Source organism: Acyrthosiphon pisum, chromosome X (assembly GCF_005508785.2).
Source record: "Acyrthosiphon pisum isolate AL4f chromosome X, pea_aphid_22Mar2018_4r6ur, whole genome shotgun sequence".
NCBI lineage: Eukaryota > Metazoa > Arthropoda > Insecta > Hemiptera > Aphididae > Acyrthosiphon > Acyrthosiphon pisum.
This window is the reverse complement of record NC_042493.1, coordinates 53,374,302-53,400,867: the sequence shown is the minus strand read 5'-3', so window position 1 is coordinate 53,400,867 and position 26,566 is coordinate 53,374,302. Positions and strand designations below refer to the sequence as shown.

At 29.3% G+C, this 26,566-nt stretch overlaps 1 protein-coding gene across 1 annotated transcript; it reads right to left on the bottom strand.

Moving 5' to 3' along the window:
• Positions 1 to 425: 425 nt before the first annotated feature.
• LOC100570047 lies at positions 426 to 26,507 on the bottom strand. The gene is made up of 4 exons (XM_003246282.4): positions 26,241 to 26,507; positions 25,570 to 25,827; positions 15,059 to 15,222; positions 426 to 1,411 (listed from the first exon to the last, which is right to left on the bottom strand). Exons 2-4 carry the CDS (start codon positions 25,795 to 25,797, stop codon positions 1,252 to 1,254), a joined length of 552 nt encoding a protein of 183 aa, XP_003246330.1. The 5' UTR covers positions 25,798 to 25,827; positions 26,241 to 26,507; the 3' UTR covers positions 426 to 1,251.
• Positions 26,508 to 26,566: the final 59 nt, after the last annotated feature.

The following is a 26,566-nucleotide window of genomic DNA, read 5'->3' as shown; positions in this document are numbered from 1 at the left end:
ATCTGAGGTCAAGAATCAGTAGTTCCCGAATGGGTGACCGACCCCATTCTTTAGTGACAAATCCTTGCCGCACATAAACACATGTGTTCTAACCAACCGTAACCTGCCCCACAGTAATAATCCTGTACTAAAAAACCAACAAATACAACAGCTAATAACCATAGTTGCCAGGCTATTTGAGTCCAATGAAAAAAAAATTTTAAAAAAAATATTGTACTACTTGATTGGTTTATAAACTAAAAACTTTCTCGTTTAGTCGTACGCCTTATAATATTATACGTATATACGTAAGATCGTATTATAGTGAAAACGGACTCGAAAAAGCCACGCCAAACGGTCGGCCATGGCATGTCATGACAATTATAATATTAATATTATGTACCTACATGTATCTTAAAAGTATTATTTGTCCTCTAAAAGTTTTGAAAAAATGTATATTTATATTCGTGCAATACCTAACCAAACATTGTTTTATAATATAACAATAATGATAATAATATATATGGCGCCACGTCCACTATACATATAACGATGACAATAACAATAGCAAAATATAGTAATAATGACAACGATAATTACATCTAGACGTGGGTATATAAAGTATACGATCAATATTCAAAGCTGAGCACTAACTAATTAAATACCATCATAGTTACTTTGTTGGTAACTTTATAACTTAATCAGTAAGATTAACTACTAAATAATTTTCTAACATCACTTTAGAGTATAATACACTGAACTGTGAATTAATGCGTTAAAACTAAAAATAAAAATATTTTTTTTTCAGTTTTATAACTAATTACATATGACTTGGGTTAATTTCTTATTTCAAATTGTTTTTTTTCACATTTTTTAAGCACTTATGTCTAGTTATAGGTACCTACATATTTATACTTTTATGTAGCTTAAATAGTTATACCAACTAATTTCCAATTTACTATCTTTGAAAACTTTAAGAAAAAAGTGTAAGATATTATAACAACTTTAAATCTAATTTTATTGATTTTATGATGATTAACCTAACTTTATTTGGTTAAAAAAAATGACTAACTTGCCCAGCTTTGCTAATAATATACATAATATATGCTTACATAATACACACTTAACTGTCAAATTAGTTAATAACAATAAAAACAATATTAATAATAATAATAATAAAAATAATAGTAATAATACACGTATTTGGCACATAATTTACAGGCTCACATCAAATCGACAGAAAATAAACGGGCGCAGAATGATGAGTCCGGGTCACATGAACGAAGTGAATAATTTAAACATTTGTCTTGTGTTGAATCTGCATTTTTTATACTCTGAATGACACGCCTTCACGTCCTTTTTACTCCGTCCCAGGTCCATGGCCTTTCGGAATATGTTCTTTGCCATGTTTTCGCCAAAGTGTTCGGTGGGGCTGAAAAATTAACAAAATGCATAATGTAAATATTAAACGTGAAACGTATAAAACAAGACTCACGCACATCATCGACCGTTTATAAATTATACAATCGATGAAGTTGAATTAGAAAAATTAAAAAAAATGCCATCATCTAGAGGAATAATAGGTACCAACTACAATATAATACATCATGTCTATTAATTAAATAACAAATATTATAATAAATATTGATTATAAACTCAAGCAAATGTTCCACTATATTACTCATTTTATCAGGTATTGTGTACAATTTATATTATTATAATAAAACTACTATTTAATTTTACTATTTCAGTTCTAAGTAACTACGACTTATTCAAATCATCATCTTTTGGATCACTGACGGTCCGCATGTAACACAACCCAAACTCAAAATATTATTTTGTTTTGAAAAAAAAATCGATTTGAAGTTTGAAACAAACATACTATTATAAAGGGTATAGGGTTTTCACTTACGCATTTAAAATTAATAACTTAAGGGTATTCGATCCCGTTTGTGTTTTATATACCGAACTGGCTATATCCTAGTAGATACACGAATAAAACTTCTGAAAAAGTATTTGAATTCATCATGGAATTTACTAGAGAATGACTTATCCACTTTTTTAAAACTAAACCATTAAAAATGTCAGGTTTAAATTTTGAATATAAATAATTTTAAAACTATAACAATATTGAAGTGAAAAATGTATTTTAAAATGTAAGAAGGTATTTACTGAATTCATGACGAAATCAAATATGTTTTAATCAATCTTACGGGATAAATAGATTAATTAATAATAAGATTGGCAACAAATTGATACTTTCGACGATTAAAAAACAAAATAATTAATATTCGTGTAGTTCGTTATTAACATGTGCATGCATGGCACTCTGCTATTTCTTTTACACGCAGTCACACACACTAATGATCACTTGGGACATGGGGCATAAACAATTGCCTATATTAAGTTCCTTAAAAACGGTAAGTATCGAGTAAAAACATAAAATAAAATATACATAAATACATTTTACATGCATGTTTTAAAATAATATTATATATTATAATATGAAATACCTTTTTTTACCCAAACGTTTTAATTTGTAGCGTTATACAACACTTATTATTCAAATGAATGTTAAACTGACCCATTTCAAGGGGGCTGGAGCGTAGTAATCAATTCTAAGGAGTAAAAACTAGGCATTTTATATTTCTGTTTATCTGGGTCTTGTGTATGTGTTGAAAGTAAATGAACATTAGTTTGCGTAATTCGTAGTACTGATCACGTTTTATAGGGGCATCATAGTGACCGGGATGTACGTCTGTAATTTTACCTACGCGCATGCACATGTCACCATATATTGCTTTATAAAATGACAAACATTTTTTTTCAAAAAATACTACCTCTGACTTCAATCACTACGCTCAATAGGATGTTCCGATTTTAATTTTGAAAGCAGATTTGAATTCTCCTCTAAATTTACTATGCTTTAACTGTCGTACATTTTTCATATTCTATATCGATGTATTTAAATTTGAATTATGAATATGTTCTATTTTTACTCTTTTTGTTAGTAAATTTCTAAGTAAAAAAAAATAAAAATCAGAAAAATGAATTTGTCAAAGCATAGATAATTTAGTGAAAAATTCAAATTTGCTTTCAAAATTAATACCGGAACATTATATTGGTCGTAGTAATTGAAGTCGTGAGCTATGTTTTCGACCGAAAACGAATCACGCTCCAGCCTCCTTAAAATATGTTTGTATTGCATTACATATTATACTACATATGGCTACGATATCTACAAATTATTATGAATGTAATACTTCTCTAAATTTAGTTTTTCACTTGCACGTTACCCGAAAATTAGTTTATATTAAACGTAAGAATACCCCAAATCGAAATTAGTCAGTATTCTATTTTGACTTCTGCAATTGGTTGGGTAAATTAAAAACGGAATACTTCCTAAAGTAAACAATATTATATTATTATATGACTCTGTTTCTTTGTTAATAATTAGCTAAAAATGAACAGATTCAACACTGACACATATTTTTGGTGGCCAATCGAACAATCATGTTCAATATAATAAATAATAAAGTCTCTTGAATTTCTTGCAATTTCTTGCATTAATTTACAGAGATAATTTTACACTGTTTGAATGTACTGTTTATCCATCGTACTAATATCTCATAACAACCAATTTTGAGTTGTAATAGTCTAGTTCTAGGTGCGTGATATATTAGAGGCGCCGAGGTGTGTCGGATACGGTCAACTCGTGTTGCATCGGCGCGACTGAAGCGCTTACACCTCGTTTGTTCATACAACCGTAAGTGGTTATTATTATTATTAATTCAATTTGCGGTAAAATTGTTATAATATATTTTGGTTATAACGTTTCGATTGAATTTCCGCTGAACACTATCTATCAGCGCTACTTGAATAATTTTATGCACGAAAGTAATATTACAGGTGAGAGCCGAGAGGTCGCAGAAAGGTTTTTGATCCACGACGACGCACAGCGAATATAATAACCAGAGACTGTAAATTTAATACTTTTTTGGATACTTTTTCGGGGAAACTAAATTCGATCAAAATTTGTTTTACATAAAGTATAATACCTAGTACTTATATGGTAGGTATTATTATAATTGTATATTTTCTATAAATATTTGGAACCAAGCATAATTTTATATGTTTATGGTTAGTAACAACAGACAATTGAAAACAATTATTATTTTAAGCGCTTGTAAAAGTTGTATACTAATTTATAGTGTCTTCATAATTTATGTTTTTTTTTAATAAAGAGTTTTTTATAATAACTATACATTAATATTTATAAATTGTATTATATTAAGTAATTTATCGCTTTGGTGGCAATTTATCTACTACTCGGTAGAGTATACAATAAACTATAAAACCACATGATTTTTTTTTTTTTTTTCATCGACCAGTACTTATATTAAAATACTATTTATTTAAGCCTCATTTGATAGGAATAATAAATTGCAGGAATATATTTTGTTTAGGTACACATTGTCTGCCTTTGAGAAAAAACAATGGTCCTCACAAACATTTTTTTTCTGATCATAATATAGACACTACACGAAAGGTTTTATACGGAGTAATTTATTCTTTTATCTATTCAGTATAATTTTCCCGAACAGAGCAAGTGTATTTTTAACTTGTTTTACATAATTTAATGTCATTCCAACACAACATTATGTTATCATTTTAAAAGTTAAATACCTAAAAAAAAATTATAAAATGATAAAAGTAAAAATTGGGAAAATTGTGGAAAATATAATTTTATTTAAAAATTGTTGTGTTGTTGTGACTTTGTAACTGTATTTTTTTTTTTACAAATGCACGTTTACCTAGAAATTGACTATTTAGGGGAAAATTAATATGAACAACGTTCACATTATACTTACATATTATTTTATTAGTAATTACTAATTAGTGTAAACGTTCGAATTTTTTTTATAGACTATTCGCAGTTATACCGAACCCGGTACAACATTTCCGAGGGTACCTATACCCATTCGTGGTCGGAAATTTATCGTTTAAAATGAACAACTCTACTGTTGTAAGTTAAACACCATTCATGTATAACATATATTATATATAACACACGGACACGGCCTTGAGTGTTTCCGCACATCTTTGGGGGTAGTCTGTCGTACATCATTTTTGCCACCATGATACTATGATATATGAAACGTCCTCCCACGAGAATTTTTTTTAGGACATAGCTCTAAATCTCAGTGAAGTCCACCCTAAACAGCAGTTTCGAGCAAACAAAAACCACAGGCTTGACGATGAATTACTTGACCACGTGTATAAAGCACACACATCACACATTTTGACAGTATTTCTATCGCCAGGATTTATGGTGCTTAGCACTTGGGGTTAAAAACGTCACCTTTAATTTTGCACTGTCTTTAACACGAACCAACTCTTGGCTTTTAAAAAACACTTGACGTTTAGAATACATGAAATTGGTCAGTTATAATTAAAAGCACTAGTAAACATGATATAAATCTAAACAGAATTTAACACTTCTCACTTTTCACTATTACAATTTTCACTTTTCACTCTTTTATTCGAGTATTTAAATAGGTATCTATTTTAAATGCATTTCAAAAGTATTTTTCTTATCAAATATGACTCATATGATTATGAATAATACAACATATTAAAATAAATCCAACGGTCACAATTTTAAAAAAAAATTGCTGTATGCAGTCATTGTTGATCAAGACGACTTTAAGATAGATAATAATAATAGTTGATGAAAAAAATTACTTCTTATGTAGAAAGTAATTATATAAAATACTTTCACAGACGATGCAGTTATCGGTATCGTATTACGATTTTGATACCTAACATCAATATACTTTATTGCTACCACGAAATGATAATGCTATCAAATTAAAAATCATAATATTATGTTATATTAATATATTATGTAAATCATAAATGCGCAATGACCGTACATTTGAACGAATGTTAGTAAACATTAGAATAACATAATATATCCAGTATCTATTTAAAACCAAAAAGTAATTCTTACCAATACATCAATTAATAAGTAACGATTTAATTAATTTTCGTACAATATCTTTTTTCGATAATTAAATTAATAAACGGACTAAATAATATTTTAAAATCATGGGACGTAGTAGATGGTATTATATTATTATATTATAGTATAGTATAGTGCCTATATGCATTATCAAACTTCAAAGAGTATATTATTTTCAAAAGATTCTACTTTCGTGTTTGTGAACTATGAATATAAACGTGCCATCTATTTGTAAATTAATACAATACATTTATATAGGGATCAATGACGGAAAAAAATAAAATCAAATTGTATTGGTCAAAAATACATTTATACGTGATCACGGCAAAACGGCTTTCTAATATTATCCATTAAAGGATGACGTGTGTCACTTCCAGTTTGTCGTGTTCAATTGTAGAGTTATGTAAAAGTGTTCATAACACATTATTTACCTGTTGGAAAAAAATCTTAAAAGAATTTATGTTAATACATCTCGTTATAATAATATATTATACTGAATGCTTTATTTTTTTTTCGGAACCGAACTCGGTAACACAGTATTACGTATACATTCGAAATTTTTTTCTTTGTGAACACTCAAACGCACATAATAATAATATAGTCAGATATTTTTTCATAATTGTATTATAATAATACATTTTACTTCCAGTTTTATTGAAACATTAACGACTTAACATTTTAAAAACGACAACGACCTATAACTTATTTTATTTTTAAATTGTTTTCAAAACGATTACAATTTTATACAACTCGAGGGACATAAACCGAATTAAAGTCATTAAAAATTGCAGATTTAGACTTTAGGCATGTAACGATATTATGCATATATTTATGCATGATTTTCTATCTACACAACCAATCTTATGAATTTAAAATAATTTTAGAGTTTCGTCGTATTATATTTTCAAATACTTATATATAATTAAAAACAAGGGTAGTTTAACAATAGTATAACTATTATGAACTATATTTTTTATTATTATAACAAAATTTTACAAATCTCAGTGGATCAAAGGCTCCCACTGCTCCTCTTGTTATGTAAGTGTGGCGCCTCTGTTGATGTGATAGAAAAAGAGATCGCTCGCGCCTGATTTCATTGGTGGTGACAATAAACATTCTTAAACATATTTGTTGTATGAACAATGTCACGATCTGTTTACGAAGGTATCTAATACGCACTATACACAGGCACACGTGCAGATAATCTCTCGACATACCACTGCACCACCGATCGTGGGGAACGTAACATTGAATTAGGTACCTTATAATGTGTTCAAATGCTCAATGCAATAATAGATATATTATAATGTAATTTATTACTTCCAGAGATTTGAGTCTGGTTGGACTTCCACGACGCATTCAATTATATAGCGTCGGAATTATTTTCGCTTTCCGTTTCGTTTTACTCGTGAAACTGATAGGTACGCATCAATAAATGTAGAATATAATATAAATGTTTATTATTTTGTGTGAACAACACAATAACAATTGGTCATGTTCTCTGTGAGAAAAAAATAAGAAGAACATATTAGTGAAAATACAATGAAATTACTATTATTATGTTATCATGTCCGAATTGCAGTTGTACATAATTAATTAAAGTAATAATTGTTGTTGTAATAGACTTATTAATATACTTATAGATGGTTGCGTTGTTATTATATGTAATAATAATATAAACATAATATGTATGTGTACATATAATACATTGGTTAGGTTGGTGCCTGGTATCGAGACGTGAGAAAATGTTTAGGTCTTTTTACCACTGATAATGTGACACGATGGTTGCAATACTAAGTATTGAAGGAACCGAACTAACTAACCATATTACTATATTTTCTGTAGTGATAAGAGGATGATACTCATTCAGTCGTCATCTCTACTGTAACGGATAGTATCCGTTTACTTCAAACAATATAAATATAATGAACATAATAACATAGGTAGTCAATATAAAATTATAGTAAGGGGTAGCACTAAAAAGGGTAGGTGAGCATCACAATATTTTATATAATTACCAAATTATAAATATAGGATTCGCTGGGCGGTAAAACTAGTCGAGTATAATTTTATAAGAAACCAAATTAAAAACCCCAAGCCATGTACCTAATGACAGGGTGTGGGAGCTTGCTCTTCATATAAGTAGATATATGTACATATACCTAAAACCAGAAAACAGGATGTGAGTGCAACAGATAATTGACGGTTCGTGGAATCATCATTATGATTAGGTTCACACGCAGAACACATGACACAGATAATGTATTGACGCATTATGGATAAGTCGATGGACCGAGGGGTGGGTAGGAGAGCCTAGGCCCTTATAAAAGCAGACCAGAAACGGCCTGTATTCAGACGTGTTCTCTCCACTGCACTACGAGCACCTTCACGACACTTTGTGTAATAAACTTGTAATTTGGACTTAGTCAAATTATTGAAGTATATTTTAATAAACCACATAACAACATTACACCTGTCTACAATTTATTTATCAACTACCTCATCGGCATCATCATCATCAACAAAACGGTCTTGCTACCGGTCCTGCAAAACTAAATATTCAATTAGTCACCCGGACTACCAGAATATTTCACTACCATATACAATCATAAGAACAAATGCGCGTATAACATAATATTTTCGAATACAGTTTTGTTACTTTTAATATCAGAGCAAATTTGACTACTATAAAAGTGAGGTGCAAAAAACTTATAATATGTAAATATAATATATGAAAATGGATAGATAATTATAATATCTTTTGATAATATCTATAGAACTAAATAAGTAACGACACGCTATATGATGCAGACACATAATCTTGCCATGTTATTTAAGTCACAATTAAAAAAGTTTCATTATATATATTATCAATTTAAAAATAATAACATCTACCCATCAAAAATAAAAATGGATGCATTTTTTACGAGAGTTTACTCGATTATACGCGATTTATAATTATTTAGACGTAAACTGATCTGTTTACGTCTAAACATCGATGTTATAGAATGCATCATAAACAAATCGCAAAATTAATTTTGAGTACCTATACAAAATTTCTACTGAAAAATAGATATACATTAACCCATTGATTTAGTACTCTTTAGAACTAATAAGCTTAGACTTAACGTTTCATACATTTATATATTTTTATAATAACAATATATAGATACGTATATAGACACGGTGGTATGTTGTTTTGCTCGCTTTTGAATCCATGAATTGTTTAATGGTTTCTGAAAATCTGAAAACGTAGCCACGTAGGTATTGCAGTCTCTCTACCACAGTAATCGTTTAAAATTTCAAACGTCCGACCTCCTACCCTCTCGTCGTGTCGAAACGCAGCCGGACCCTAATCCCTATTACATCCCCAACGTATATCTGGACACTGCACATGCGATAAATCATCATTATTATTACGCGGAAGGTTGCACACGATAAAACGCGTATTGTGGGATTGATGCCTCGAAAACCTCTCAATAACCGTTTTGAACTTCACGATTTATGATAATACCTATTCGGCCCCGTATGATATTTTGACGCGCGTATTTTTGATTTATTATCAATTTAATTTAAACTTAGGTTTATTATTATTATTTATGTTTAGGTATCCGCGTAAGTATTATTTTATTTTTTTAAGTGGAAAAATGCTTTGTATTGTGGGCGTGAGGTGGGGGTGTGGGCAATGATGGGGTTTAAAATAATTTCGTCAAGATTTGTATAATTTCTTTGCTTTTATGGAACAGCAATAGCGTTATTATATTTTTCCGTTTAACGTTATGAATTTATGATATATATTTACGTTATTTTTTATATGTATCGTTCGCCATTATTATATTTCAATCACACTTTAAAAACGATTAAAATCCAATCGAAAATGTCGAAAATAAAATTATACTGGTACATTGTACACCGTATATATTATCCATATGTATATTGTATACAATATTTATATGGTATACCGTATACCTACCTACAATATAGATAAATATATGTAATAAATTATATTATAAATATTTTTTTTATCTAAGTATTTAACGTTATGTTTTTTCAAAATTGTTCGTTCTCATACCTGACGTATATAATCTCAGTTTGGAATTAAATCTAAATTTATCCAAAAAATCGTAGAAATATTTTATCTTTTTATAAATATGAATATTAATTTTATAATAACAATATTATGGGCATTTGTTATATATCAGTTATATCAGTTTAAATATTTACGATTTTCGTGATTTGCATACCTACAATACATGTCTACATTTCATGACTGTACTAGATTCCAAACAAAAACTGGACTCAAGACATAATATTATTATAGAAACACGCAAAAACAAACAAAATTAAGCCAATACACCAACAACTACAACTTACTATATACATTGATATTTCCAGTCCTATACTCCTATAACTTCTATTAATAAGTCTCATAATTTTATCTTAGGAAGGAAATTCGTTTTGGTTTAGCCGTTTAGCAGTCTTGCCGCATGTACTAATTATATTCATCTAGGTCCTAGATTCTAAGAGCAAAAATTACCAAAACTGAATTGTCTGAATTAAAATATATAATTAAAGTTTCCATAGAGTCATATAGAGGGAATCACGTTAAGGTGTATTTTTTCCCGACTACCTATAATATGTCTCGCATTCCCATGTGACTTGCACTTTTCTCCACATTTTTACAGGACTGTCGAGATGGTCTAAATAACAATATATACCTAACAATATTTTATTATTTAGATGAGCTCATCCTCAGGACTCGGTGCACGTGCCTATACTATAATATTATTGTGGAGCACAGTTACTATAGTATGCTACCACTCAACGTTTTGTTTTATATTTTATATGCTCTCGTACAATTTTTATGTTTTGTTGTGAAACATTCTTCCGCGGTCTTCGCTCCCTATTGTCAAAATCGTCACGTTACGAAAATGCGTAAACTCATATTCCGCAGTCATAAATAATACGTAGGTTATGCGATGCGATTATGCGAATAAAAGAGGCCATCGCGACTTAGGTTAGGTGCACGTTTGGTTTGTTGTAAAATTGACAACTTGTGTAAAGCAAGATTTCAATAATAATGGCACGAAATTAGTTGTCATTGTGCACATTATGCAACATATTAATATATTATCGTCTTACAGGAAAAGTTATAATTCTATTCAATATATGTATAGGTACCTACTAATGCCTACTAATGCCAAACGCCGCCTTCTGCAAATGTCGTGAAGATGAGCGTGGAATACCTAACTTCTATATTATAATATATATATATTGTAATATATTGTATACGTTTAAACGTTTTCATTATAGTACATAATTCAAAGTTATGTACTTAAAAAGAAATGTTTATTAAGACTATAGAAAAAACGGTTTAATCCAAATTTGAAACATTTAAATAATTTAATTGTTAAATACATGTTATCTGTAAATGAATGTAGGTATAGACTCAAGATACAGACATTTAATGAGTTTAAAACAAATATTTGTAAATTTTATTTTTGTGTGTGAATATTGAATAAAAATTAACTTTAAAAAATGAAAATTTAAAACCGACTTTTTTTTATTAATTTATAATAATTTTTACTATTAATATTTGCACGCCCTATAATTGTACCAACTGATTCGTACCGACCAAAACACTATTTTGCCTCACCTCCTAATCACGATTCTTTTAAAAGCCATTAAAATATACATAATAACAGTAAAATACAACAACAAAAATATCAATAATTACGTAACTACCACAAGTACGCGCACATAATATGATTGCACAAAAATGTATCAAATAAGGTGGTCAAGACGTAAGATGGAAACTTTTTAGAGCGAAAATCTCATGTGTGTTCCGACCCGACGCGTATACCATATGAATGGTTGCAAGTGTCCCAAAAAGGCTTGTAACCACGGCCGATAAATGTCATATTAGGATTATTATATCGCTGCAACTTCGTACCATTTAGGCGGCATAAACGTCGCCACTTTGTTTGTGTATAAAATCTATTCACGACAATATAGGTAGGTACTCGTTTATAATAATATATAATAGGCACACCTCGATGACAAACTCTATTTACTTCCATTTCGTTAGAGGGTGATTAGGTTTATTAGGTGATCTACATCAATGTCGTAGACTCTGAGCGAATCAAGTAGAAACAGAATATTATGTTCGGTGATTTCAAATTTTTTTTTTTTATTATTATTACATTTTTACTTATTGTTGATACTATTATAAATAAATAAATAAAATCCAAATAGTTTTATAGTTTTTCAGATTTGCTACTAAAAATCAGTAATATTATTTAATTGCATATTTCTTGTAAAATCGACCATTACTGAAAACTGACCTACTTGATAACCACTGCCTAACCTAACCATTGTGTGAAACAGTAACAACGACACATGATTACACATGATTCAGTAGAATGAAATTGAGAAAAAGGTGTCAAAGCTTATATGAAATACCTAACAATAATATGATAGTAAGAGACTACAAAAATGGCTTTAACATTCAACAAAAATTTTTTTCTGGTAATTATTTCAGCCTATGCTGTGATCGATTGCTATTTTTGTATGTATATTTTATACCTCCACGTTGATCAATACAGTCGTATGTCAGATACATTTCAGTCTATGGTAAAGGATTCAAGTTTCATTTATTCAGTGAGAGGAAAAAATATACTGATTTAAATACAAAATGTTGGATTAAATTAGTTAAAACCCCAATCAATATAAATGTATATGCTAAGATCAGTGACTTTTTTTGTTGGTAGGTACATTATGGGAATACAAATATGAAATGAACATCGATCACATTTTGGAATTTTAATGTTTGACATAACTTTGATTCATAAATAATTACATTTCTTATCGGAGGCAAGTGTTGTATAAAAACGAAAACAACATTAATTTGTACTAATAATAACACAGGTACCTACCCTATGGTCGTTACTTTATGTAGCGGTAATAAAAATATAAATGTAGTCTAATTATTTTTATAAATTAGACGTTTTTATACTTGCAATTCCGACTAGGGACTTTTCCTTTTTTCGTAATAAATTAACACAGACTTTTTTACTGTTTGTGCTCGATTTTTCCCCCTTTTTATTTTACGTTTTTTTACCTCTTATTCTTTGTTTTTATGCACAAATATATATTATTATGACGTGTGCACTCTTTAAAGGTTGGCATGACTCGCATTGCAGCTCATTACGAACTAAACATGCCTAAAATGTACAGCGGAACTGCATACATTTTGATTTTGTATCGAATATAATAAAAATCCAAATTACGTATTTCGATTATAGTAAGAGTAGCAGGTACATTTAATATAATTCAATTTAATAAATAATTGGGATCATAGAAAAATATATAGGTATACCTATATGGATCCAAAAATCAGAATATGTAATTGAATATTGTATTAAATACTACTATGATAAATTATTATAAACCGTACGAATTTGTTTATACCACGATCCAGATGGTTTATTGGATAAAATGCGCTGAGCAACAAACAGAGTAATACAATACAAGTAATTATAAATTTTAATAGTTCTGCATATTTTATGTAATTTTATGGATTATAAATATATTATATCTGTACATCCGATAAATCAAATACCGGAAATCGCGATAACTCTTAGCACTACCGGTATATCGTTAAACGTGGTTTTCCGAGAGGTAGTTCGACGAGGGACACCGCAATGACGACCTATAACCTAACCGCAAATACAATAAACAACAATTATTAATCTCGTCTGGATAACGCCATACTAGTTTGACGTTTAAGGGGGGGGGGAGGGTATGTCGCTTAGTCCCTTTTGTATATTTTATCAGTCGAATTTTATATGTGTGTTTTATGATTAAGACAAATAGGCAGTACAAACGAGTTTCGACCATATTTGTGTATTATAACTCCGTAATAATTTTTAATTATTGCTCTCATTCTCTTATCCCCCCCCCTCCCCAACAAATACTCTACTTCGTGTTTTTTTTTTTATTATTTACTACCCATCGATAATTATTGTTTATTTTCTAATGTAAGAATAGGTAGGCAACTAACATAATATACCAATAAGAATTTACATTTCACTATAATATTATACTAACGCAATAATTGTAGTTTGTATTATTTATGATAAATAATTTGTTTTTGATTCAATGCCTAATTTTATAAATTAAGAATTTGAATGTTTTATAAATGTGTGTAAGAAATATACAATTGAGGGGTAATTATATATAATTCCAATAAATTCATATTATTTTCCAAATGAAATTTTTCCTTTTCCCACAAATGTTCGAATGACATTTTGTTGTCACTGCCGTTTACCAAGTTTTATTCGGATTTTTTTTTTTTTGCTCACACACTACCAAACATTGCAATATTGTAGGTACCTGATTCGCCCAAAATCGATCTTTCCGTTCTTACCCGAAAGTCGAAACAGTTAGTAAATATAATACTAAAATAACATGTAATCTATGTGCTATTACTCAAAACAGCTGATGACTCTTATGTCATAATATACTCATAGACGTTCAACACCATTTTGTAACTAGTTTTTAAAGCTTTTCATCAAATATCGAATTGCAATATTATATTAATCGATATTAAATTACGATCTCATGAAAAAATATGTATGGGTACATATTATGTAGGTATCATAAATATTATGTGTATGTTACGTTTAAAATATACCTACTCCCATAGGTAGTCCCATTTTTTTAGTTTTTTATTCAATAATAATATCTGTTGCTTTGTTACAACTGGTTGTGTTTTTTACTTATTATTTCTACTTTTGTTCTGCCTTGATATTATAAACAACAAAATTAACACATTTTAAAAAGTAAGTAATTATATTAAAAAATTGAACTAATAAAATTTAAATAATAAAATCAAAAAAAATCATGACACATCTAATATCTTTTTTTCTACCATTCGTCGTGGCACTTGTAATATATTTATTATTACAATCATAAGATGCGTTATGGTATTATATCATTTTTTTTTTGTTGGATTATATATACATTTTATTGCAAACACTATCGATAACTCACCTGAGCAGTTTGAGCAGATTGGTCTCCACTTGGTTGAGCTGATTTTCAGGCGTAGCCGCGATTTGACATATCATTTTCCTCGCACACGTCGACCTGTCTTGCCTGAGAATTTCGTCAAATTTGTAGAAATCGGTCAGTGACTCTTCGACATACGCGTTAACGTGCTGCAAAACAAAAAGGTCCAACATTTTAATAATTTATAATTATTATTATCAAACACGATTTCAGTTGACAGCTATTGTAGATAATAACTACAATAATTATGTTTAGTATTATAAGAGGTGGGCATTATATTAGTTAAAAAGTTATTTTTTTAAAACTTTTTTCAGAACTAGGAAATTAAATTTATTTCATAATTTTAACTTAACTAGATAGGTCATAGAGGTAGATAAGTATCCATTACAATAATGTAGCTATTTTAAACTAATTTTAAGTAGAATACATTAAGTTAAAATCTTATATAAACACAACTATCTGCATATATATACCTAACTGTAGTACCTAGCTAATTATTTAAACAATTAATTAATACATTTTTGTTTAGTCTAGCTGTATCTAAGAATTTTAAATACAAATAAATATTAAATATTCATTAATTAAATTATTTTGTTGATACAATACAAAACTACTAGATTTTTTTTTTTTTGAAATTTAAATTATAAATATTTCAAAAGTCAATAAAATAGCTTTTTAAATATTATATATACGACTAGGTATTTAAATATAACTCAAGTAGGTATTTTTCAGCAGGATCGGATATTATATTTATCTGTACATGGCAAATAATAGTATATGGGAACGATATAGATATTGTTACACGGATGTATCATGCACCGGTTATGACAAACGAGGTACGTATAAGTAAAATCATAATGAGATAAAAATTATTTGGGTTTTTTTTTTAATGATCGTTGTTAAATTACCCGTAGCCACGTTGTGTATTACCTATATATAATAATAATAATACGTACGGTGGTATAACTAGGTACACTTGTTTTAATTATTATAATTACATTACATATTATGTGTATGGACGTATAAGCACGTTACGAAAGTTTCTCCTAGCCCGTGGGTCATTATTATTGTATATATGCATAGTGATGTTATCAATATATACACCACATCGGATTCGCGTTATCGTCTAATATAACGCTTAACAACTGACGTTTCCCGTACGTCACTCGTGGTTATGAACCACGTTTTCTACCATATATTATATTATACTGAACCTCTATAAGGTCAACTAACACACCGTGATGGGTATCACGTGGGTACGCGGCTGCGTGAAACGCGTTTGGTTAACAGGTGCACGTAAGTATTAAGAATTTCAAGAAGAAAAATCCAATACATATTTCGATACGGAACGACTACATATACCGACTCGTATCGAAATCTGAGTCCGGTACGGGTCGGTACATATTGCTGGTATATACCGCAAGGGTAACTTATTTAACACTCGATATTGAACTGTTACGTATTGATACACTCCAATTTATTACTCGAAAACCGAGTAGGTACATAACATTCGTAGATATAAGCGGCGTGTAAACTGGTATAAAATACAAGGGTGACCATAGGTATTATTTAAAAAATAAATAATAATCAGGACTTATAATATGTTTGTACATTATCCCGCTTTGATGATCATCAAACCCCAACCGTCGCTGCTAATCAAAACTAATTTATCACAACAATCGTAATTATTTCGTAGTTGTTTGTTATTGTTTTAGATTCAGACCGGGACCGTGAGCAATTTCGATCTATTAGGAGTTTTCTCGGACCAAAATTACCAGTAAATTCTTGTGGAGCTGATCTAAAACTGAACATAGTTGACAAACAGTATACGCCTATACATATATATTAATATATTATGCGGACACGCGGTTGTTGAAATGAAATTTAAAAAAAAAAAACCAAAACGTATTCGAAAAACAGTAAACCAAACAGACGTTGGTCACTGACAGTGTAATCCGAATAGATTTAACGTATCACCGACTAAATAAATAATTCAAAGGACACGTGTAGGATTGTATCGGGGCGAACGAACCAAGACAAGGTCCAACACCGGTCAGCATTTGGTGTGTATTTTACATATATATATATATATATATATCCAGTCCGTAGGTATTTCACAGAATAACCTTTTGCGGGGATAACGGCGGTAAATTAAGCTTTTCGATTTGGTTTACTAGAAAAACAATTGTTAATAGTCAAGGCGCACAAGACGTTACATCGGTATAATATGTTTAATGCGCAATTATCGGTGCCACGCACTTTTAATAGTATATACTATATTATTATCTTTGGCTTCTTCCTTAACCTTGATTCGTTATACATTTACAGTATGTAGATACCAATAGCGATACGGTCAAATTCGATAAAAGTGTGAGTGAACATATTATCAAACATATAAATAAATATCGTATCTCTCACGTAATTTGAATAATATTTTGAAAGAAAAATATTAATGTCGACGCAGTAGAAATACAAATAAATATGATTGTTATGAAATGAACGCATATGACATCCGACCTTATAGAAATGTATCGCTTGATTTCAAAATCAAGAAAATAATTGTGTACGATTACAGACAATCAATCGCTCGCTGAAATTCTAATGGGTGATAGACATAATACAAAAGACACGCAGAACGATTTATAAAAACAATCCAAGACTATACGAGTCGACTCAAAATTTACCTTTTTAAAAGATATCATCCATTGATTTCAACATTTCAACATTAAAATAACATAAATAAGACGTATACCGACGAATACTTAGCATATTTTATTGTATTTTGAGCAATTTTGATTTTAAGACTAATAATATTTTAAGCAATAATATTAGACTTAAAAATTGATTATAATATTCTACTGACGATAACTTTTCTTAGCGATACATTTGTTACAAGATAAATTTACCGTCAATCAATATTGTCCATCTTTATCTGTTAACTAATCATAATAATATTGTATACACGTCTGATACAATTAATCCACAAAGTAGGTATTGTAAAATATTAAAATATTACTTTACTAATTTTTTCACTTCGATTTACTATGCAACCTTTTTGTTGTGTCGAAATTGTCCCATCGTCTGCTGTTGCCTTAATATGAATCTGCGCGTTCATTGAAAATAAAACTTTACCCTCACAATGTTTTATGCATCGATAAGTGCACAAAATAACGTAGCGGGCATTAATAACGTGACGACATCATCCGACGTACCTAACTAAAAGGCAAGGTGTGTGTTCCACCTACAATCAACGCGAATCGATTCAGAATAGTGAGGGTGTTCTTAAGTTGTTTTTTTTTCTTATACACAGCAGAATTCTCATGATGCGACCCTTAGTGTACTTGAGATTTCAAACTGTACTTATTATGTTTCTGAATATCTATGTGATATACAAGGGGATTTGTTTACATGGCTACACTGTAAACATTATAGTATGATTGTAAAATACAAATTGAATGTTGCGCTTTTGAAAATTAAATTATACCTATGTTTTTTACTAAGACATGTAAGTTTTTATCTGTTTTTTTTTTATTTTATAATGACAAACTTAAAAATTTTGAATTCCATATTAAGAAACAGAGTACTTGTACTAACATTTTCATACAAAAATATCCGTTATTGAATTGATATCATTTTTTTATTAATAAGCTTTAAGTTCCCGCTACATCTATAGTGTTTAATGTCTATAAATTAAACGTTGTCATCAAACAAAATGTATATAAATTACAGATTATATATACTCTGTACGTCTTTCCCGTAGACTATAGTAGTATACCTAATATGAAATATATACCCTATACATAATGAAATGTACAATGGCATGTCACGACATTAAAAAACTGTATGATTAATATTGAGTTTGACACTCTTAAATAATACTTCGACAAACATTCGGCATTGACGTAAACGAAAGTGAATTTGAACATGAATAATGATAAAATCGTATGATGTACTTACATATATACATATCATGAATTTACTTTTACATAATGTATTGTTAAGTTGATACATGTATTTAAACTGTAAGAGATAATCGGCAATAAAATCGTACATTTCATTCTTACAGTTATAAATTCCTAGTCGTATTATTTTTATTAAGATAATCGAGAAAAACTGCAAACGTGTACCTATTTTAGATTCTCTATAGAACTGTGAATATAATATTATAAATTATAATATGCCTCTCGATGATTTTCTAGTATAAAATACAATTCAAAACAAAACTCTTTTATTGAATAATATAATCAGTAAATAAATTAGTTTCAGACTTCTCTACGTCTATAGTTTATAGCTAATACCTAGTGAGATTTCATGAATATATTATTAATTGTGCTTTCGATTTGTTTACATTTATTTACGAAACGCAGTACAACGATTCATAAATCATAAAAAGCAAAACAAATATTTCTTGCCAATATGTATTACTATTAGCTATTTCCTCCTTTCATAAACAGTGAACAGTTTGGAATAAAATGAAATAAGTAATTTGTTTTTTAAATTAAAATTTGGATTTCCGTATTATACAGTTTTTAATTTCATATCTGAACTTTTAAAGTACTTAGCTGCCTGTTTGATTGAAATTTGAAGTGTTATTTGATCAACAAATAAAGTATTGAATTATTTTGAATTTTAATAGCTTAACAAATGTTTGAATGGTGTACCTATAGATGTGTAAAGATAATAAATTTAGAAACTTGAAAAATGTTGTTAACAATTCCGTGTATCGATTTATAATATTCCGTGGAATCTAATAAAATAAATATTTCGATTAAAAATATAAATAAACATAAATAAATAAAAATATAATCCATGGTAGTTCAAAACTAAAAATTAAAGTAAACACGTCATTACTCTTCAGTTTTTAATCATGGATATTTAATCCTTTGTAGGGTATAATTAAAAATTTGGCTTCAACATAAATTAATGATATTTATCTTAAATTATAAAAGTAAAAGAATAATTATCATATTTTGAAAACTCTCATTCAAGTGGGGTTCTAAATGCTTTTTATTCAGTACGGTGAGGGGGTCACCACAAACATAGTGGTGGTCGCTATTTTTACCTCCGCTTATGTAGAGAACAATTATGGTGGTCAGGGTATATTATAAAGTTTGGGATTTGATTTTTTTTTTTATTATGACCAATGACCATATCATTTTTAAGGTAAGATGCAATCAGATTTTGCTAAGTAACCAATTAAATGACAACATATTGTTTTACATTTTTCATACTATTCTTGGGAAAACGTAAATTTTTAAATTAGTTAGCGTATTAATGTGTTTGTTTTTCAGTTTATCATAAACATATAATATTGTCGGTAAATATAGAGTTTTCCTAAATGTTATTGAGAGAAAATGAACTGATAGGTAAGTACACAATGATTACTTCAGTGAACGTTGTACGTTCTTTCTCTGCGTATAATAAAATTGTCTAATAATCACAAGAAAATATCTTACATATATCTGTACAATAATTTCAATTGTAAAATTATGCAAAAATAATCAAAAGTAATAGAATTTAATTTTTCGTTTTTTTATACAGACCAGCAGATGGTGTTAATTAATTGTAAATTTTAATACTACTTTTAGTCAAACCAACCATATTATATTTCGAGCAATTATCTATTTATCAATCATCAATTATTAATAATTTAATTATAGTAAGAAATTAATTTAGTAAATAATTATTTAATAGGTATTCAAATTTATGTTATTTTACCTATTTTACCAATATTATAATATTTACAATTTTCTCTTCTTGCATTTTTATATGTTTTTGCGTTTTTTCCAAAAACTAAAAGTTTATTTGCATATTAACCATATTTTGGTTATTTCAATGAAATTATTGTGTACCTATTTTACGGATTTTAGTTCCAGTGATCTCTATCTCTTGCAGTTAGTATAATAGTATACTTAAATATTGTAAAAACTATTTTTAATATTACGTTTTATAAAATTATATCATAATCCATTAATATATCATAAATGTTACCTATGTATATAAAATACAAATAAAAATAAAAACTGAAAAAAAATATATTTTATAGGTACCCTGGTACCTACCTAATTATTATCTAATATACCTAGTCTTGTAGTTTGAAAAATGTTAATGCCTATATTGACTACCTACCTACTTATTAGCATTTCATTCAAATACTTTTACGATTTCGAATTAAAGCAAATTATCCATACCGAAGCGTGTGCAAATAGTATACACATTATTGATTATAGTACTTAATAGCATACATTATTATTACATTGATTATTAGTCTCGTTTCGATTTTTAATTTGATTTTTTTCGTAAAATAATAATTATAGTGCAGCAAAAACATAGACGCCACTGCGGTTTTCCGCTTTGACAACACGCGGGAACGACTATCAAAAAATTGTTCTGATTTTGTAATAATTCCGATTATCACAACACCACATATCGATGTAACATAAAAATAATTATTTATAAAGAAAAGCACCAAAATGTAATTAATTTCACTCGTTCGTGGAGAAAAAAAAACGAACATACACGTTTAACTGTTAAAAATATTATATTATATTATATTATATTATATAATATAATATAATATAATTTATATAACGCACAAAGTATTATGCTATCGTTAAAATATTGTTATATCAATATTTAATTACCTATTGGTTTTAGATCTCGTGCGCACGTCACGTGCACGTTTACGCATAACACTATATTACTATTATTACTATATCACTATATTAGGTAGGTACTTATTAGACGAAAAATAAACATGTCCAAATGCAATAATAACAGCAAATTGAGATGCCACGAACATACTTTGTGTACCTACTATAATATAATATACGTCTATTAATAGCGATGCAATTATGTAACTTACAGACAATTTCACATTTTTTAACCTAATCAAATAGTACCTAATAAATACTTAACAAGTAACAATATCGAAATTCGAACAAATTTTTTTTTATCCTTTTTAGTTTTTATTATATCAGGTACTTCACTAATAATAAGTAGTTTTTTTTAATATTATAAAACGAACCTATTTTCAAATTTCAGTCAGATTGAGCAGTTGTCGTCGACCACGACATTTAAAAATTTGATTTAGGTACTGACCAATTTAAGTGTAAGAATATTTTATTTTACATCTAAATATTCTGATTATACACTAATTTACTCTAACTTCAAATAACATAAAATGTTATAAAATGTAAACATATAATGATATTAAATTTTTTAAATGTTGAACAATTCTGCTTGTATGGGTGTCATGTACTATATTATAATGTTCCATGACAATCGAGACGTGCAAATCTATGATCGAATTCATTACTACCTACATAACGTTACTCGTTTGAGTTACGCGCACCACTTGTACCCATATAGTAATTTATATACTTACATTATCTACCTATGTTCATTCAATGGATTTGGAACTGCAATTATCGTGAAATGAAAGCAAATTATCATTATTGAATAAGAACGATCGGTATATTATATACCTGGGTATATACCACACATACCAAATATCTATAGGTATATAATATATTTATTAAAATGCATGAAACCTCCACATGTGCTAATAATCATGTTCCAAGAATACATATCGGAGGCTACGGTTCATTATAGCGTTTTGTATTATTTGTTTCATTTAATATACAATATATTATTATATAGATTAGTGTAATCACAATACAATGATATATATATGTAAGTTTTGATTGGTTAAAAAATATGTGTACAAGCGAAATTCACAAACATACAAACGTTTCCTAAAAAAAAAAAAAAAACTCTAGAAACAACAATAAAAGGATTTTTTGATCCATATCACCTTTTTTGTGAAATATTTGGTATATGTGGAATGTACCTACATATATAAACCTTTTGAGGTCATCAATTTTTAAATAGTCAATAAATTATAACGTAAACGGCTTAAACCAAGAATAAATTGCGATCTTAGCACATGTTTGCTATTGTACATAACAATGGTCAATAAGTATAATATAATCATTATGTTGATTATTTGTATTATTATCGTGAAGATGAAGCAGAACAACAATATTATCGATCCAAAATTATAGATAAGATAGACAATTTTAGGTACCTATAACTTATTATTAATACCAACCCGTAAGTGCATAAAAATAAAATTTGCTTTTCAAGCAACGTTTAAAAATCGAAAGCATTGTGTTCAACGAGTAATTATGTAACGTCATTCGATACGCTCTAATTTTAAACCTTCTACTAGACCCAATCATTGTCCCTCGACCAAATGATTTGAATTCAATAAATATATAATAAACCTATCACATGTATTCATGTATATGAAGATTTTATTTTTTTATATGCGTACGTAGTTTATTAGTATTTGAGCCAAAAGGTACAGAAAATAATATTGAACGTAATATAGATTACTGCAACCAAAATTTAAAAATTAGTATGTGTTTACTGATTAGTTATTACAAAAGAAAAAACTCTGCTCACCACGTCTGAAATATTGCTCACACCGAAGGCCTTAAAACGCTTTTTCAAAATGAATATTTTCGATTTAAACTGTCAGACCGGTCTCTTCTACAACAGTATGTGTGCTACGAACAAATATAACTCACCAATAAAAACGGTCTTGAGTTTTCACGATCCAGGTCAACCGTTAATTTTCTTTGTCGAAAACTATTTTTTGGATCACTATATAGAAGAGCACACATGAAAACAAAAATTATTTCCACGCGTGTTTATCCTTTGTGGTTTCTTCTACAGAAGCTTGTCGGTGGTAAGATAAATATTTTATATTTATCATGTACAAGCTACGCACGAGATCATAAGGGTCTCATTAAAAAAAAGCCCTCCTCCACTCGCGCTCGTCCTTACACTCTAAACTCTGCTGGTACGTTTCAATTACGTCATACTATTTAGGTTGCGTTTAAGGTGCCGACTTGGTGTTTTTATACGTCAGTAGATTTGTGTGTGTGTTTGACTTCGACTGCAATATTTGTTTCATGTAATTTTTCAATGGTCGTCTCCAGGGGTCGCTCCTTTCATATCGGTACATTATTATAATATAAACGTTATTAATCGTATCGTAGTCATACGTTTTTAAATTATTTTATAATTATTGCTCGTCGTCAATGGTAACGAGATAAAAAATAAAAATAAAAAATACTGCCAGGTACAGGTCGGAGCCACGTCATTCGACGACGTACAACATTATTACAAGCAGCGCAGTTTAATGGATTCAAATTTCAAATAATATAATGTTTTATTAATACAGGAGGCGCATATCGTTTCAAAAACCGACAGATTTTTGTCTCTGGTAACAATAGGCCGACTACAATATTACTATTATTATATGTCCTACAGTCGTGTGACCGTTTTTAGCTCGGGAGCGAAACGAGTGGTAGTTGTTTACGTTTTTATTTATTTATCATTATTTTTTTATTTTTTTTTTTTCAAACGACCGTGGGGGTCCAATATGTTTGATAACAATTGAATAATAATTGGTTCTCCGGACAAATACGATTTCATTTTAATAATAGCACGCTGACTTTGTAGTGACGTCAACGAAACACGCAATAAATATGTTATAACATTTACAGAGGCAAATGTTGTGCACTGTTGTGCATTTTCTACTTGGAAATTTAATATTCAAAGCTTCGTTAATATTATAAATAACGTCTAACGACGTGCAATACGAGTCACAGTGTGACGTCGATCTAGGCCCAAACCGAATAATGATTCACAATTAATTTTCATAAAATTACAGTGAAACACGTATTTACCGTGGCCCATAAAAAAACTTAGACTAAGTATACAATTTTAAATCTATAAAAAAAAATCGCATCAATCATCTCAAAACGATTATAACAGTAATACAAATACGAATATGCATAAATAAAATTAAAATTAAAAGAACAACTCAAAATTCGTTATCATACCCTACACTCAAAACCGGAAAGATAAAAAGTTTAAGCACTGAAATCCGGTTGTTATATAGATTTCACCACTAGTGTTTAGATTAGGTAATGATAAAAGAATGAATAAAGTCTGAAAGATTTTCTATACCACATAAACAACATTGAATAGTTTAGGGTTGCCGTTTCTAACCGTAAAATCTAAATTATATCTACTCAACTGCATTGGCTATAACTGAAATGCGGCCTTTCGTATTCACACGATAAAGTCGAAGGATAATAATTTATTACACTTGCACAAATTGTATTTATTTTAAATTTCGATGAATCAAGAAATTAAATTATAGTTACAACTCCCACCATGGTCGAAGTGAAAAATATTTCACTTGATAATAATAAATTTATATTTTTATTATCCTTGGCTACACGTGGGTCTCCAAAGGCCAATAATAGAATATTATATTGTTTAAAACAAATTCACACAAATTTAATTTCGGTATGTACCATTGCGATATACCATATTTGACTGGTAAGTATGTAACTAATGTCAATGTTTAAATGTAAGCTAACGACTCCGTGGTCGAAGCCTTTATTCGCACTCACCTCGTCGGGTAAAGATCTCTTCCAGAGCCCCAAAAGCTTTCCGGCCATGGCTGCTGGCTTGGCGGGCCTGCTGGATGAAATCTTGTGCCAGTCTTGTGCGAGCTTGTGCATCATCCACATGCCAGCCAGTCCCATGGCCGCCAGCAGAGCCAGTCTTATGAAATGTATGTGCGCTTTGACGGCGGCGCCCATCACCAGCACTAAGAATCCAATTATCGCGAATCTCATATTGGCCGTCACTGAATAGGTAGGTACTTACTGAAACAGAAGATTTGTATTGCCACTGTGCTCGTAATGTGATAATAATTAGATATTAATTATAAGTCGTTAATAAAATATATATTTTTTACATGATTTGAAGTCATTACAATATTTCAAAAATATTATATTATTTAACTATTTAAATTTCTGTAAAATCTATTTTATGCTTATATTCTAAATAAGCAGAATATTTGTCTCACAATATCTAAATAATAATTATAATAGAATAAAAATTAAATTTCGAACCGCCAACCGGTTTAGTTATATTTTAGTCGTAAGTAGGTATTTAGAGTTTAAATTATTAGATTAATATTGACCAACAATTTTTTGAGCGTAAATGCTTATAACTGTATTCTTATAACAACGATCAGTAGCACGCGGATGGTATAAGTACAAATATAGGTACTCACGGTATGTAAAAAAACGCTGTGCACAAATACGAGTACTAGTGATAGTGTCACTGGTTGATTGCGAGAGTCCGAATCCGAACGACGGAATTGTAAAAATGACGATAAAAAATTTGAATACAACCGCGTTTCGACAAGATATTTGGAGAATAGTTTTTACTTTTTTGGCTGGATATGCGGTGAGAACACTTGTTGGATTATTCTTCAACGGTCGAGAACGGATTGACGGTGTGACACGGTCGGGACTTCCTTTCGACTACGGTGCTGGTTGGGTTTAGCCGCCGCCTCCAGGGTAGGAGTTGGTGGCGGCAGCGGTAAAAACTTCCGGT